Genomic DNA, 17,243 nt, shown 5'->3' with positions numbered 1-17,243 from the left:
TGACTTTTATCACAACTCTACTTTTAGCATTACTAGAAGAATTTTTCTGAGTGAAATTGCTTTTATTCAGCAAAAACATGACATGGCTCAGTAATCAAACTCCTATCCTCTGCATAAGCTAGCTGTTTAAATAAAATAGATTCACCTATGTAGGACTTAATATTCTAGACACTTTTCTAATCCTTTATATACAGTATATTAACTCATAAAATTCTCAAAACAGCTCTGTGAAGTAGGTACTATCATCACCCCCAGTTTAGTGATGGAAAAACTGAGGCATAGAAATTGAGTGACCTGCTTGAAGTCATAATGGCTCTAAATGATAGAGCTGATGTGTCTATATTTTATGCATTTATGATCTATGGTTTCACCTTGTTGCGAAAATTTGTTATAGTTCTGTTAAAAGTTCAATTATATGCTATATGGCAATCTAGTATAGCTTATAATTTCTAATTTCATTAAACTTATAAATGGTAAGTCATATAGCTAGATACGCACATAAAACTATTTCAGGGAGCCCTAGCTTTTGTGGCTCAGTTGGTTAGAGCGTCCTCCCATAACCAAAAGACTGCAGGTTCAATTCTCAGCCAAGCCACGTACTTAGGTTGTGGGTTTGATCCCTCGTCCAAGGACGTACTGGGGGCAACCAATTGATGTTTCTCTCTTGCACTGATATTTTTTCTCTCTCCCTTCCTCTCTCTCTAAAAAGCAATTAAAAAAAAAGATCCTGTTTCAAGGAAGCAATCATGAATAGGAAGGTCTTTGAAACTTTCTGTTTTTGCCTAAAATATATTTGTATTTTTAAGGGTAATAAGGGGTATTATTATTACTTTTTTTACATATATTAATGTTGGTGTATTACTTCAAGTGTTCTAAAAATTTTTAAACCTGTGTTCTTTCTTGGTATCAAATAGATATTGTGGAAAATCGATCCCGCCCTCTCTTACCAGCAGTACCAACTCATTGAAGATTGTGTTTGTGGCTGACTCTCACCTTGCTTATGAAGGCTTTTTAATAAACTATGAAGTGACTAATGCATCAGCAGGTAACAAAACAGCATTTGTATACTTTGTTTCCTTTACTACATTATGAAATAATACTATAAGAATACTTCATTACCAAACCTGTGGCACACAATGAAAGCTATGTTTAGAACAAAGTGTAGTGACTTCAGTGTTTTCCCTATTAAAAATACAATAATAATTAGACAAGAGTATTTTATTAGTGTTAAATTTTCTAACATTGATCATTGGAAGGTGGTTTTGTAAGAGAATGCTTTTCTTCTTAGGAACTATACCCTGACATCTTCAGGAGTAAAGGCATGCAGTGTCTTCAGATTACTCTCAAGTGGTTCAGAGAATAAGGGAGTGAACAAGTCAGAGGTGGGGTGGGGGAGAGAGGGAAAGCAGTGGGGCAACATGCAAATATGTCATAAATCTGGGTAAAAGGAATTCAGGAAATATCTCTTACAATTTTTCTTTTAAAAAAAATTGTAACAATGATTTTTTTAAATGATTTTATTTATTTTTTAGAAAGAGGGCAAGGGAGGGAGAAAAAGAGGGAGTAAAACATCAGTGTACAAGAGAAACATTGATTGGTTGCCTCTCTTACACCCCCATCTAGGGATCGGGCCCGCAACCCAGGCATGTGCCCTGACTGGGAATAGAACCAGTGACTTTTGGTTCAAAGGCTCAATCCACTGAGCCACACCAGCTAGGGCACAATTTTTTCTATGAGTTTAAAATTCTACCAAAGAAACCAAATAGGTGTTTTGAGAAATTAGGGAAAAATCAAACAAACAAACAAGCAAACAAACAACAACAACAAAAACCCAGCAGGTAAGAATAAGAGGCTACTACATGGAATTCTATGACAGGAAATGGAAACTTTCTTGATAAAATATGCATTTCTAAATCTGACTTAATAAAATTGAAACTTTTCAGCATTTATCCTTTTATTGTACTTCTCCTATTATTTAATTTTCATCATTGTTTTGCTCTTTGTAAATGCAGCATAGGAAACACATATTCTTTGCAAGGAGGGTCTTTGAGGTAATATGTAAACCAGAGATACCCCAACCCCAAAGCCTACGGGATTTATGAGAATGTTATGTTTCTTTAGGACTATGTTCCACCTGGGATGCGTACTATCTTAGAGAGGCTGGGCTTTCCTTTTGCCTCATATTTAGAGAGAGATTTAATGCTCTAAAATACTATACAGTGTAAATGATAGGAAACAGATGCTGAGTGAGCTTTCCAGCCTTGGTTTGCCCCAGAAGCTTGGTGCAATTTGCTGCTGCTCCCTTGAGAAAGTCCTGGGAGTTTTTCCTGTGCCAGGATGTTCTCTCTCTGATATAGTCATGCATTCAGAGAGCTCCAGGTGCTCATCCTTTAAAGTCCCCACTCCCATAAATAATAATTAACTAACAAACTAATTGATTAATTTTTAAAAATCTCTCACTCAGAATTCTTACCCAGTTTCTCATTGATTTTGCCTCAGAGTGGCTAGCCACAACTTTTCATTTCAGGCAAAACTGCTGTTCTCTGTAGGAATTCAAGTTCTATGTTTTGGTAGCATGGCTTTAGATCTCTTCAGAATCCTGCATAAGAGAATCATGCACCTTTCTCTCCTGCGGGGACCTCTCTAGGAAATAGTTCATTATCCAGCTCAAGTACATAGGAAATTAAATCCACAGCGATTAAAACAGTTCATGTTATATGATTGACATATTTGGTGGCATTTTTTTCAGGTGTTTAACATCCAATGACCAAAATTAACTTTTCCAAAAATTACTGTGTGCACACAAGTTTACATACTTTGGTGGTTTTTTCTGCCTCGAGTATTTGGCCTGAATGACACTGAATATTAAATTATGTTTTGTAACAAGTCACTTGAACTCTCTGGGCCACAGTTTTCTCATCTGTAAAATTATATGAACACGAGTTTAATTTGCTGCATGAGTAAACTAGCTATATCTTCGATAACATATGATGCAGGCAGGGCCTCCTGACAATGTTATGGAAATCTTTGTAACTATGCAAATAAGGCATATCTCTCTAATAACTAAAACAGCCCTGCTCATACCACACTAGCTAGGAAAGCAGTATCTAATACAGGAAGAAGAACCAAGAGCAATCCAAATAATCTGGCAGGGAGGGTGTTAAAGTTAAACTCTAATTAAATAACTTTTCTCCAGAAGGATAAGATACAGGAAAAATAAAAGTAAGTCTAGAAAAAGGAAAGGCGCAAGCTGGACAGAAAGAGAAACTGAGAGAAAAAGAACACAAGACAAGCGATGCCAGAGAAGAGGACCCGTAGGTGACAGACTGGAAAGACTCTCCAGTCTGCCTCCCTGTGTGCTTACCATTACTTTGGCTTTTGTTTGGTCAGGCAGGGCTGAAATGGCAGACCAGGGAGTGTTTGCTTTCCACCCCTTGGCTGACAAAGCCTGGCTGGTCATTAGGTGCTTGCTTTTTTGCTCAGGGAAGAACTGGACCAGGCTCACGAGGCTGTTCTTGGGGTTGGCAGGTGACAGCCAGGCAGCCTGTGCCCAAGTGAGTTCCCGCCTGGAAACGGGGAGAAGTTAGGACACTTTCTTTTCTTTTCTTTTTAAAATATTTTTATTATTTTATTTTATTTATTTGTTTTTAGAGAGAGGGGAAACGAGAAAGAGAGAGAGAGAAACATCAATGTGTGGTTGCCTCACTCATGCTCCCAACTGGGGGCCTGGCATGCAACCCAGGCATGTGCCCTGGCTGGAAATTGAAAGGACACTTTCTTTTCGGTTGTCATTATACTTTGTGCAGAATAAAACAGTGTCATGGAAAAGCATATATGGAAGCTCGATCTTTGGCCCTTGTTCTAGTTTATTGCTCTAGCAAGAAGTTATTTTCAGAGCAATAATGACAGTTTTTGGTTCTTGATTTCTAGTTCTTTAGCACAACAGGTGTGAGTTTCTTTGCTGAAGTCTTTCCTGTCTTGATCTGATAAAGATTAAATTTCCTGACTTGAATCCAGTTACTTTTCCATCTGTAGTGCAGGCCATGGAGCTCTGATGTCAGCCTCTAAGTATGTGTTTGGGAGGAAAGAGATTGACTTCTGGTCATTACTTTGGCTCCTTCCCTCATCCTTGTTTCTCCCTTGGTCCAGATGTGCCTGGGCAAATAGAAACACAAAAGTAACCAGTAAAGAGCTTTTGGGTAGAAACTCAAGCTTTTCTTAGTAACTGATTATAAGACTAGGTTTTAAATGTTTGCTGATATAAAGTATGAAATATTTGAAATCTGAGAGATTACTTAACTCAACTCATTTAATTTGTAAATTAAATCCAGTAGTGCAATGTTCCCAAGTTTTACTGTTCATAAGAAACATGGGGTGAAATTTTCAAATTTAATCTACTAGTTAACTTGACTGATTTAAATGGTGATTTCATTGTCTGTTAAAATCTATTGCATGTTCATTAATATAACCCTACCAAGAGAGGACTTTAAAAGTATAAAAAAGAATTGAGAGACGTACCTTATGCATTTTCTAATTTAACTTTAAATGAAAGCCTATGTAATATCTAGTTCACTGTTTTTCAAACATTAAAACGTTCATGACTCATTAGTGGACCATGAAATTAACTTATTAGGTTATTATTTACATTTGCTAAAAGCATGGAATAGCATAGAAAGTATCAGAGTTCATCATATCAAGTTAGGTGTTATTTCATGAAACCTGTGCAATATCTAGGCATATGTGTGATTAATGTAAATGTATTTTTATGGTGTGTCAGAAAGTTTGAACACTAGTCCAATTACCTGATTTTTTATATGAGGGAAATTGAAGTCCAGAACTGAATTTATCCTCTGAAGAACACACAGCTATTTGGTTTAGAAGCCAAACCCAAACAATCCAGCCCCAACATCCGACCCATTTTACCATCTCTGGATTAGTTGGTGGAAATGCTCTAGATGAACTGCACATTGTGTGGCTGGTAACACTCAATTCACAGCTATAGTAGAATTGTGGTAGACTTTCCTGTTTGTTTACAATAGAAGTGCTTTATAATTGTCTGGGGAAATGGCCAGGAAGAATCAGAACCACATCAATACAGGGTTAAAAGTGGGCCCTAGTGGGATTTCCCAGTCTCCTTATTCCCACCAAAGAGTTCCCTCCTGCCCCCCCCCCAATGTATGTTCCGTGATGTTTCTCATTGTGGAACGAGCCTAGAAGAGGCAGATGAGAGTTAGGAGTCAAGAAATGATTACCAGAGGGCAAAAGAATGTTTCTTTAGAAAAAATGAGTAGAAAGAGTTCTGATTCTCCTTTAAAAGTTAAATCCAGCAGAGCAATGTTCCCAAATTCTACTGCTCATAAGAAACTTAGGGTAGGATTTTCTTGTTACAAATTTGGGTATCAGGGTTCAACTGGAAATTCTGATTCAAATAGGTCTGGGTGGTTTTCACCAAGCAATTCAAATGATTCTAACGCAACTTTGCAGTTCCTCAAGACTCTGAAAGACAAGTCTTAGAACATAAATTGCTATATGATTACAACTGAGATGTAAGTGTAGACAAGATTACAACTGCTCATGGTGGCAAGTCCTTCCCATGGTATGGTGAAAGAAGGCTGAAGACGAAGTCAGAAGTCTGGGTTCTAGTTCCAGCATTGATACTTACTTGGAAAGCTTTGGGCAAGTCAGAGCCTCTCTGGTTCTTTCCACTTTGAATTCTGTGTTTTCTGCTATGAGATATTCAGATATTTCCCCCCTGGAAAGGGTTTTTAGTAAGTCTATTGATCTTATAAAGATTTTTTTTAATGGTCAGTACTTTCTCATATTTTGTATAAATGTGTATCCCAGCACTTCCCAGCCCAGACTTATTTATTATTTGATTTCTTAATTCTTAGAATGAAAATGCTAAAGAAAGCATCTAATCCTGATAGTCCTAGTTTTCTACTCACTCTCATATATGAGTTGACATTTCCTATGCATAGAAATCAGGGATTATTAAAGAGCACAGGATTTGGAAAAGGAGGACTTGGGTTTGAATTTTTATCTTTGGCATGTCCAAACTAAGTGATTTTAGAACTTAACCTCCAAGAGTCTCAGATCCCTCATCCGTACCTCTCTAAAAAGTAGAGGTTATAATCACTGGCTGTTTCACATAGTTGGGAAGATAAAATGATACACTCAATAAAAATTACATATTAGCTGTAAAGCATGATGACTGTGCCTGGTTAAAAGTATAATGAGTGATGTATAAGTGCAGTTTTATAATAGCTGCTTTAGTAAGTTAACTTATATTCATATTCATTTGCATTGGTCATCTAGAGGAAGAATGGAAAGCCATGCCTGTTGCCACCTGGCAGCAGATTGTAGAGTGAAATGTTCAATTTTGGTTAGGGAGGCTTCTTTCTTAAAGGAGAAATTGAATCTGTAATTTTACCTCCCTTCAAGGACTCACTTTGGAGAATTGTTATATCACATATGCCAATAGAAACTGATGCTTCCTGGTCTGACTATTATTTAACACATATCTAGAAAATCTGAAGGCATATGGATTCATGTAGACACAAAACAACTCATGAATGATTTCAGAAAGTACCACTTATAGACTGATCCCTAATGTAATTGGATAATGACATCATTACATGAGGCAAAGAAGGGAGATGGTGGAGCAGTTACCCGTAATCTAAGGTCTTCCAAGGAAGTATGTTCTCAAATCCACAGGATCCCCTTATCCTGTCCCTGTCACCTAATCATATGGGGCTGATATCATCACCGCTTTGTGGATTGGAGGGATTATCTGTATTTTGGATTTTTCCCCTTTCATAATGAATTGAATGCTCTTACTAAAACTTATTTGAAAACTTATTGGAGGCAAAGATACAACATGATTTTTAGAAAGATATAGCTTTGTGATGTTGTAATAGTCCACAGGGGAAATTTGTATATTTTCTCTTTTCTTTCTTAACTTTTTTTTTTTTTTTTTTGAGGTTGGTAAGAAAGAAAGATATGCAAGGCTTATCAATAGTTGTCTTTGATCTTGAGAGATGTGCTTTTCCATTGCTAGTTCAGTTGAATATAACAGATGGAAGAAATATACTTTTCTTTTTCATCTCGTTGTAAATGCTGTTAGAGTATCATAAAAGGCCACTGAACAGAAGTTTTCCTTTGGCAACATAGGTTATAAACAAAAGGGATTTTTTATATTTACATTTTGTATTGATGTAGTCAGAATTATGCCAACACATGATTATGGAAATATATTCAGTTTTAATTATTTGTGCTTATTGCAAAGCATAAGAGGAAATCAAAGCCTAACATTCATATTTCTCTTTTAATATTATTCTAAAAAGAGCTATTTATTCTGTCAAGGGAAGAAAACATGAACATTGTATACCGACATCAGTGTTAGATAAAAGGAGTTACTAGCCTTTTAAGCATTAGACACATTAAGTTCAGTGAACCAGTGTTTTTTTTCTACATTAAATTAGATATTGTAACTCATAAAACTGCAAATTTTAATATTAAATATTCCTTTGTTAAGATTTATAGCAGATATAACTTCAAAAATATTTTGTATTGCTCTATTTTAGTTTTATATATTATTTATTAGGTATTTGAATTATTTACTGGATTTGCTTTAGAAAACCCAACCTGTTTTTGCACAGAACTTACACACTTTTAACCTTGTGGAGGTCATGGCTGATCTGAGAGATACAAGTTAATTCTTTTCTTAAATAACATTACATATATCGGGTGCATAGGTTCAAGGTCATGACTAGCTGTGTATTTGTCGATAACTAATGGTAAGCCATAATGCTTAAGCTGTCAGTTTGATTATAACACATGTTCATAAGGGTGTGTGATATTCAATAGTAAATTGTATCTGAGAGATACTGTGACCTCCAAAGTCTGTGTTGGTGCCTTGAGCATAGCAATATTGTTTGCAATGACTATTGGAAACATTTTGCAAAACCAACTATTAAAGATTCTGATTAATTACTATCAAAGAGTTTTTTAAACAATATCCATGTTTCCATTATTTGAAAAGAAAATTTTTTATTCTTTATTTTTATTTTTCTTTGTTTAAATTTCTAGATTATAACTGAAAATAAATGAAAAAAATTATATATTTTATTATATAAATACAATAAATGCAAATTTGCTGTGTTTTTAAGGTAATTTTTTTTCAAATTTCAGCACATGCTAGTAATGAATGTATCTCTCCAATACACACAACCTGCACTTGTAATTTTTTTAACTGTGGCCTCTGCAGATTTTAACATAACATAGATTTTTATTTTGTAATTTTATTAGGTAAAATTCATCTGTAGTTTTAACAAATATGTATATCCATGTAATCACTACTCCATTCAAAATATATAACAGCTTTTTCACCCCAGAAGACATCATAGAGTCTCCTTGATTGATCCTTCCACAAGTTCCATCTCAACAACTGCAGACCTGATTATTATCGCTATTGATTAGTTCTGCCTGTTCAGAAGACAGGTATGAGTGGGAACACACAGTATGCACCCTTTTATGTTTGGCTTCTTTCATTTAACATAATGCTTCTATAATTTCTTTACATGGTTCTATTTATAACTAGTTTTTTCTTTTTATTAATGAATAACCTTTGATTGTATGGATATATCACAATTTGATTACCTGGACAGTTGGGTTGCTTCTAGTTTTTAGCTATTATGAAATAAGCTGCTATGAACATTGATATAAATGTTTTTTTGTGGGCTTATGTTATCCTTTCTCTTGGGCAATAACCAAGAATAGGGTTTCTGCATCACATGGCAATGTTATGTTTAATATTATGAGAAAATGCTAGGCATTTTTTCCAAAGTGGTTATGTCATTTTATATTCCCACCTGCAATGAATGAGAAGTCTACTTTCTTCACATCTTTGCCAGCCCTTGGTATTGTCAATATTTTAATTTTTAGCCTCTAGTAGTTGTGTAGTAGTGCCTCGCTGTTGTTTTAAGTTGTATGTCTCTGGTGACTAACAGTGTTGAGTACCTTTTCACATATTTATTGACAATTTACATATCTTGCTTTGTGAGGTATACATTAAACCTGTTTTGTTCATTTTTGTTTGTGTTAATTGTCTTATTGCTGTAGGTTATATATTCTGGATACAAGTATGTGCTTTGTCAGATAAATCTATTGCAAACATTTTTTTCCCAGTGTGTACAGCTAGCCTTTTATTTTTCTTATGGTATTGTTTAAAGAGCAGAAGTTTAATATATCCTTTTCTTCTTTTATGGTTAGTGTGTGCATGTGTGTGTGTGTGTGTATGTGTGTGTTGGCTAAGAAATGTGTGCCTACTAAAGTTGTGAAGATTTTCTCTTGTGCATTCTTGTACAAATTTTATAGTTTGATTTTCTTTTTTACATTTCTGTTTCTAATCCATTTTGAGTTAATTTTTCCATACCATGTGAGTTATGTATCCAAGTTTGTTTGTTTGCTTAGCAAATTGTATTTAATTGTTCAAACACTATTTTTTGGAAGACTCTTATCTTGTATGCTGTTTTTCATTAAACTCAGCTATTAGTTCTAGTAAATTTTTAGTAGATTCCTTAGTGTATTCTACAGTTGACCATATTTGTGAATAAGGACAGTTTTATTTTCTCCTTTTCAATATCTATCTGTCTCTCTCTCTCTCTTTGCCATATTTGCAGTGACTAGTACGTTCTGTACAATGTTGACTAAAAAGGATGAGATTGGACATGCTGGTCTTGTTCTTCATCTTGAGGGCAAAACATTTAGTCCTTTGCTACTGAAGGATGATGTAAAGTGTGGGTTTTCATAGATGTCCTTCCTCTTCTGTTGCTACTTTCCTGTCTTGTTTTTGAAATCCACTCTATTTCCTTCATTGACTTTTAAATGATACCTCACTTTTGTGTGTTTGCTCAAAGGCTAACAATATATGTTCTTAATTTATCAGTAAGTCTGCTTAGTTAATATGCTTCTACTTCACACTTCACATCTTCTGCTATACCTGGCACTTTGTATTTCACACACTTCTCTTCCCATTTCACAATTTAATGGGACATAAAGAGGAGAAGGAGACACTGTATACAGGGAAACCATGGTATACATGACAGCTGGATTCTCATTAGAGATAATGGAGGTAAAGAAAATGTAATGCATTAGTAAAGGGTTGAGAGCGGGGGAAATTTTAAATTTCCAGCAGAAAGTATTTTCAAAATGAGAGGGCAAAAGTGGCATTTTTAGACAAAGAGAAGTTGAGAGAATTTATCACTAGAATACTTATACGACATGGAATATTAACAGTGTTCATCATGTCAAAAGGAAATGATACCAAAGAGAAATATGTATCTATACGAAGGAATGAAGAGCACTAGAAATGGTAAATAACTGGAAAAATATAGATTGCTTTTTCTTCTCGTTATTTCTTTAAAAGACGACTGATGATTCAAAGCAAAAATAATAGTAAGCTAGAATTTATAATATAAGTAGAATTAAATAATATAACTAAAATTTCATAAAGAAGAGGGTAGGCAGATAGAATTACATTATTATTTTAGTTTCATTGGAATGGGACTAATCTAGTAACAGTTATTTGTCATGGCTGGAAGCAGATGCGGAGGGAAAAAACCAGGGGAAGACGGGAGGGAGGGAGAGGGGCAGAGAGAGAGAAGTGGGAATAGAGGTGGTAGATTAAGTATTTCAGACCCAGTAATAAGTATTACTAAGATAAAAATTTATGAATCACATGGACATTAAATAAAGGCTATGACCAGTCTCACTGAGCTGGCAGAACTGAGACTCATTGGTTTCTATAATTTAGAATTAATAAACATAAAAATATTAAAGAATCTTTTCAAACTCAGGAGAGAGGATCTGAAGGAGAGGGAAAATGAAGTGAGAAAAGTGGAGGGGGTAATAGGGTGGGAGGAAATTAGAAAGTTGTCCCACCCCTCTCAGTTTCCAATGCATTGTGTAATATAGTTTTAACAAATATTTATTAGATGCGATCTGGGCCAGTAGTATAAGTGAAAAGTTAATGGTTAATAAGGTCCCGTTTATATGTGAAGACCTAGTAGAGGATATATATTCATATAAAACCAACCACAATAAAATATGTTTGGGACTCAAATTACTATTTGCATAAAGTTTTATTGAGCAAAAGGAAATTAATTTTACTTGGTTAGGAAAGGCTTCACAAAGGAAGTCATTGTTGAATTTGACCTTAAATGATAGGCAAGAGTTTATTTGTTAAAGGGTGTGTTGGGAGAGGAGGGGAAGTTGTTAGATAAAGCATTTCAGACAAAGTGAAGAGTAAAGATTGTTTGAATACATTAGGGAATGTGTTTACCTTTGAGCCAGCAACAGAAAAGAAGATTGATATGTAAATCAAAATTTCAGCAGGGATTAACAAACAACCACCTTTATGCAGCAGTAACAACTTGCATCTTGGCAAGGTACAGGAAAATTGCTCATCATTACTTCTCAAAAAATTCATTAAATTAGGTTTTTTACATGGGAACCTGATTATTCATTCCATTCTGCTGCAGGCTTATTGCAAGTTACATTAGAAATATTCAGTACAATTGTATTTCCCCTTTGGGAATAGAGTGGATAAGCAAGAAACATTATCCCTTTAAGTACAAATGACACGAGCAGATAATTTGCTCTAGAAATTTGATTTACTGGCTAAAGCTATCTGAATGTTGGGGTAGTTAAGGAGCCTTAGTCTGCCAGCTCAGCGACTGTTCATAGCCTTTATTCAATGTCCATGTGATTCATGAATTTGTATCTTAGCAATGCTTATTACTGGGTCTGAAATACTTAATCTACCACCTCTATTCCCACTTCTCTCTCTCTGCCCCTCTCCCTCCCTCCCCTGTCTTCTTCTGTTTTTTCCCCTCCCTCCATCTCTCCCTTTCTTCCTTCCATCCTTTTTCCTTTCTTTCTCCCCACTTGAAGAAATATGTTGGCAAATTTTACAAAAATACAGAAAAGCCCAAATTGGTGTGGCTCATTTGGTCGGGCATCATCCTGCAAAGCAAAAGCTCGCTGGTTCAATTCTTATTAGGGGCACATGCCTGGGTTGCCAGTTTTGTCCCTGGTTGGAGCATGTGCGAGAGACAACTGATCTATGTTTCTCTCTCACATCAATGTTTCTCTCACTCTTTTCATCCCTCTCCTCCTCCTCTCTCTAAAAATAAAATCTTTAAAAAATTACAGAGATATATATGAAAATACCACTGTTGATTCCTTCAATACAGTAAAACCTTGATTGCTTGCTGCTTAAAATAGAGTAAACCAAATAGCTGGTGAATGCCTGTTACTCTGAGAGCTATACATAGGCAGTAGGACCTGCAATATTTTCTGTAGGTCTCCGTGCTCTCAGCACCAGTGGGCCCTCTGTTCTCTTCTGAGTATGATTACACATCAGCACCTGGGGACATAACACACTTAAACATCCTCATTTTGTTTTTACTTATGATTAAGTTAACAGTTTACTCTCCCCCAGAACCTTTCAGTAGGAGATCTGTGTCTACTCCTGCACCCTAGATTTATATTATTACTGCATTTAATTGAAGATACATTAAAAATGCTTTGAAACCAGATTTTCTTTGGGAAATATCTCAGATTTGGAGAGTGTATGGATTTAGTGGGTTGGATAGTAAATATCAAGGACTGGCTAGGTGAAGTTAAACTCTTCAAATATTTCAGCAGAACAGTTAATATTTATTTAGGACAAAAGATTGTCCAAGTACTATATAAATGCTTTAGGTGGTCTAATTTATTCCTCGTAATTTATGCTCTGTTTTTCTTACATCATTCTGGTCTATTTTGAAACCTAATGAGTACTACAGTTTATTGAGTATATACCCTGTGCCAAAGCCCTTAACTGCATTGTCTTTAAGTTTTACATGTATACTCAAAGATAGTTACCATCTCCATTTTAGAGATGATGCTCAGAGAGGTGAAGTAATTTGTCTTTGGTTCAAAGCTTGTTAGCATTTGAGCTGGACCCTGATTCATGATCACTCTGACCCTGAGTCTCATCTATTCTGCACCTTTCAATTGAGGTGCCTGCTTTGTCATTTCTCATAAATGCATGCTTTGGTGAAAACCACTTGAAAAGAAGCTTATGAAAAGAAGAACAAAATTAAATTATTTCTAGGCCCTGTCTATGACTTCTGGAGTTGATCCTCATTTTTAATGTTCATGGTAATTTGCATGAATTATAAAAATTATAGCACTTCCTAGAAAATGAAAATTTGTTCACTTATGATATCTATATAACAAATTTTCACTACTTAGCTTAGGTTTACTATTAACAATTGTTTTTGACTTTGAGATTTCAAAAACTTCATTCTGAAATAAAAATATTCTTTGAACATTCTGTTAAAAATCAAGCACATTGACAGAAATTAATCAAGTGTATATTACTGAATGTTTCATGAATGTAGCATAATATTTTTTATTTTCCCTCTCATGGTCTATTTCTTTCACAGTATGCTTGAAAGACTACACAGAAGACGATGGTACACTCACTTCTCCAAACTACCCCAATAATTACCCTGACAACTCGAAATGCATTTATAGGATCACGGTGGGAACCAGCCATCAGCTTGCACTGCATTTCACAAACTTCAGCTTGGAGGAGGCCATTGGTGGAGAATGTGTAGCAGATTTTCTGGAAATCAGGTAAGCACCTTTATTTCATCATGATGTTTTTCACTATTTTTATTCATAATATTTTCTGGAAATGTTAATTAAAAATATAGAAATTCTCCATAAAACTCCTTGTAGTACTCTTATAAGACATAAAGTTTGTTATTTGGAGCCTGACTTAATTAGAAGAAAAACAGAAAATTGCGTAAGATTCCATGGTTATTTTGAAACAATTCTTTTATTGCAAATATTCGAAAATAAACTCCAGATTTTATTTGGGCAGAATAAACAAATGTACTACCAATCTGAAATTAGATACTTGTTATTGCTGAATAATTACTTAATGTAAAATCAGTTTAGATTTTAAGCTCTTCAGTGTCCTTTTAGTCTATATCACAAAATGATGCTAAGGTAGTAATTTTATCTTAGGGTTTTCACAGAGTTTATGTTTTCAAATAATAGAAATCTAGACTTACCAATTTTAGTGTAAGACATTTTTTTATTTAATTCTTTGCTACTTTGAAAGAATGTGCTTAAAAAGTTATATTTGCAGTAAAGATAAGTTAGCCTATCTATTGATATCTCTCCAGATCATTAAATTGAGTTAAATCAGGCTAATCAATTTGGTATGCATCTGTGTTAAGTATTTTATTCAGTGTTTTAAAAGCCTAGAATCTTATATTATTTTACAGTAAATTTTATTCCATGATATAAAGTAAGATACTAAAAAAAAAATCAAAACTGTACCTATCATTCTAAAATGACATAATTATCTTAATTTACAACAATTATTCATTGAACTTTAATGTTGAAGATGCTACAGGTTATAAATTAGAATTAAGACCCCAAAAGTTCTTGAGGAAAGAATTATTTTAAAATTTTTGCTATGTAAGTCAAATATGATATATTAGATTTTTAATATTTTCTTAGAAGAAAAATTTTATAAGGAAAACGTGTAAGGTTTCTCTGTAAAATTAAGCAACATTTGTTTTTACTTTAATAATTATAGTTTTCTTTATTTGGTGGTCTCTGACATTTGCCAGACACTTTATTTGAGAAGGAAAAGACTAAAAACACTTTGTCTCAGTTTCCAGTTGATTATATAAAACATTATGCTAACCATAAATGATGGTTAGTCTTTATTAAATTATTCAATACTACTTAATAAATTGAAAACTTGAAATTTTTTTAGAGTGTTTTTGAGAGACATTGATAGGCATAAACTAATCTGTTTGCAGTCTCAAAGTTCAAGTAATGTCAAATGTTTATACAGTAATATTATCAATAACCTAATGAATATTCACATCTGTGTTTTGTTACAGAGATGGAGGCTATGAAACTTCACCACCCCTGGGAAAATATTGTGGTTCAAATCCACCTCCACGAATCATCTCTCACAGTAACAAATTATGGTTACAATTTAAGAGCGATTTCTTCGGTTCAAGTTCTGGATTCTCAGCTTACTGGGATGGATCATTAACAGGTAAATACCAAAGAGCTGTCCTTTATTGGTGAGTCCAATGGAGTTGGTTTCTTGGTTCTTGCATTGCCATACTCATCCATATTTTTCCATCTGTGTTTTGTGATTGCTATGTATAATGAACTTCTGAATTAAAAGCAGTCTTTTGCTTTTGAAAGACAAAGTAAGGGAAAATGTTCTGGCTCCCTGGTATATTTCATTAAGCTGATCATCTTGGTTAGGAATAGGAAAGTACATTGACATGAACTAAAATTCTAGGCTAATCTTTGGTGATGTAGTTGTTTTGCAACTTGGTTTAAAGGGTGAGTAATAGTAGCACCAGTTTGACATAGCCAAGAAGGCTCAGTTTTACCAGAAAGAAAGGCTCTGCATTGTTCCATCTCTTTCTCCTATAGGCTGCGGGGGTAATCTCACCACTCCCACTGGCACGTTCACATCTCCCAACTACCCGATGCCCTATTACCACAGCTCCGAATGCTCCTGGTGGTTGAAATCCAGCCATGGCAGTCCGTTTGAACTGGAATTTGAAGAGTTTCACTTGGAGCACCATCCAAACTGCACTTTGGATTATCTAGCTGTATGTATAAAAGTTTCAGTTGTATTATCCCCTGCTTTCTACTCGCCCAACACACATAAATTCATTTATTTTTATTTTTGAGATTTGAAAGAGGGTAACATTTAAACAAAACATCCATACAAGCATTTTAAACAAAATTAAAAATTAAAAGAAAATTTGATGAAAATGACTCACCTTCTAAGTATATCCTATATTACTGAATGACTAGGTATTTAGATACATAAGTTTTAAAATATATTGAATATGAACTATATATACACTGAATATTAAAATATAGTAAATATGATTAAAAGCTTACTAGAGGTTTTATGAGATTCATCATGATTATTATCTATACACTTTCTATATATGCAGTACAAAATAACAATATAGAGGATTATATGGGGAATTAGAGAAGATAATTGAACTCATCATGTACAACATTTTACACTACCAGCAATTCTGCCTTTTCTTTTAAAAACCAATATAAATTAAAAATATATTAAAGAGTCATAAATTATAAACTTTGAAATAAAAAAGCAAGGTGGGCTACTGATAACAGGTATGGCCTCAAAAATATGTATCATTCTTTTATTTTTCAATATTTCTATTTCAGCCTGGGTTCACACCTTAACTATACACAGCCATGGCTAAATGGCCTAAGTTCACGGCCCAAGTCTATAGACATTTAAATTTAGTTTTTAAAGCTATTTTGATTCAGAACTATTCTTTTGTTATGTCATAAATGTATTTCATCCTCAGTTCTTAAAGATTATGGAGACCTTTACATAATATTTAAAGTCATATCATCTGACACTTATAATGTTTTATTAAAGGTATATGATGGCCCAAGTAGCAACTCTCACCTGCTAACTCAGCTTTGTGGGAATGAGAAGCCACCTCTCATTCGATCTAGTGGAGACAGCATGTTTTTAAAACTGAGGACAGATGAAGGTCAACAAGGAGGTGGCTTCTTGGCCAAATACCAGCAGAGTAAGTATGCATACTGGCTGCTTGATGCCTGTAGTGGATATTCGATTTTTTGATTAATGAAACAAACTAAAACAAGGACAAGCCATTGGTTTGAGCCATTAAAATAAATCTTATCTCCTTACTGAGAAAATTTTAACTATTTGAATGAGAAATGCTTATAATTAAAGCATGTAATAAGTTATAAAAATATGCCGAAATAGTTGCAATTCAGCTAAAGATTAGTGTAACAGATTAACAGCTAATGGGTTTTCATTTGTATCAAACATAATAATCTTCTAATTAGGCATTATTCCATTGTACATACTATCTCCCACGAATTTTTTTTTGTCTTGTGCTGCAAAAGATTCTCTGGTACTTGTGAGTCACACATAGAATAGGCACATTCTTTACTGTGAAAAATCTGGTCTTTGTAGTGATGCCATATTAAATCTGCTTACCCATGAGGCTACCTGGTGTAATTAAAGAAGTATGGAGCAGAAAGTCCAGGGGCTGAGAGGTTTGTCCTGCCTGGGAAGGTCACTTCTTCTCTGGGATTCCATGACTTTTTCTCTTAAAAACAGA

The 17,243-nt window shown here is 34.4% G+C and overlaps 1 protein-coding gene across 1 annotated transcript in view; it reads left to right on the top strand.

Moving 5' to 3' along the window:
* Positions 1 to 17,243, top strand: part of CUBN (cubilin) — a 271,217-nt gene that overhangs the window by 52,574 nt on the left and 201,400 nt on the right. Inside the window, exons 22-26 of the mRNA XM_090268020.1 lie at positions 915 to 1,045; positions 13,494 to 13,686; positions 14,976 to 15,136; positions 15,529 to 15,710; positions 16,526 to 16,682. Of these exons, the coding sequence (XP_090124146.1) occupies positions 915 to 1,045; positions 13,494 to 13,686; positions 14,976 to 15,136; positions 15,529 to 15,710; positions 16,526 to 16,682 (824 nt within the window). The remainder of the gene's footprint in view (positions 1 to 914; positions 1,046 to 13,493; positions 13,687 to 14,975; positions 15,137 to 15,528; positions 15,711 to 16,525; positions 16,683 to 17,243) is intronic.

This window comes from Furipterus horrens, unplaced genomic scaffold (assembly GCF_987537825.1).
Source record: "Furipterus horrens unplaced genomic scaffold, mFurHor1.1.pri manual_scaffold_2, whole genome shotgun sequence".
Taxonomy (NCBI): domain Eukaryota; kingdom Metazoa; phylum Chordata; class Mammalia; order Chiroptera; family Furipteridae; genus Furipterus; species Furipterus horrens.
The sequence above is the reverse complement of the archived record's forward strand: the minus strand, read 5'-3'. Positions and strand labels throughout refer to the sequence as shown.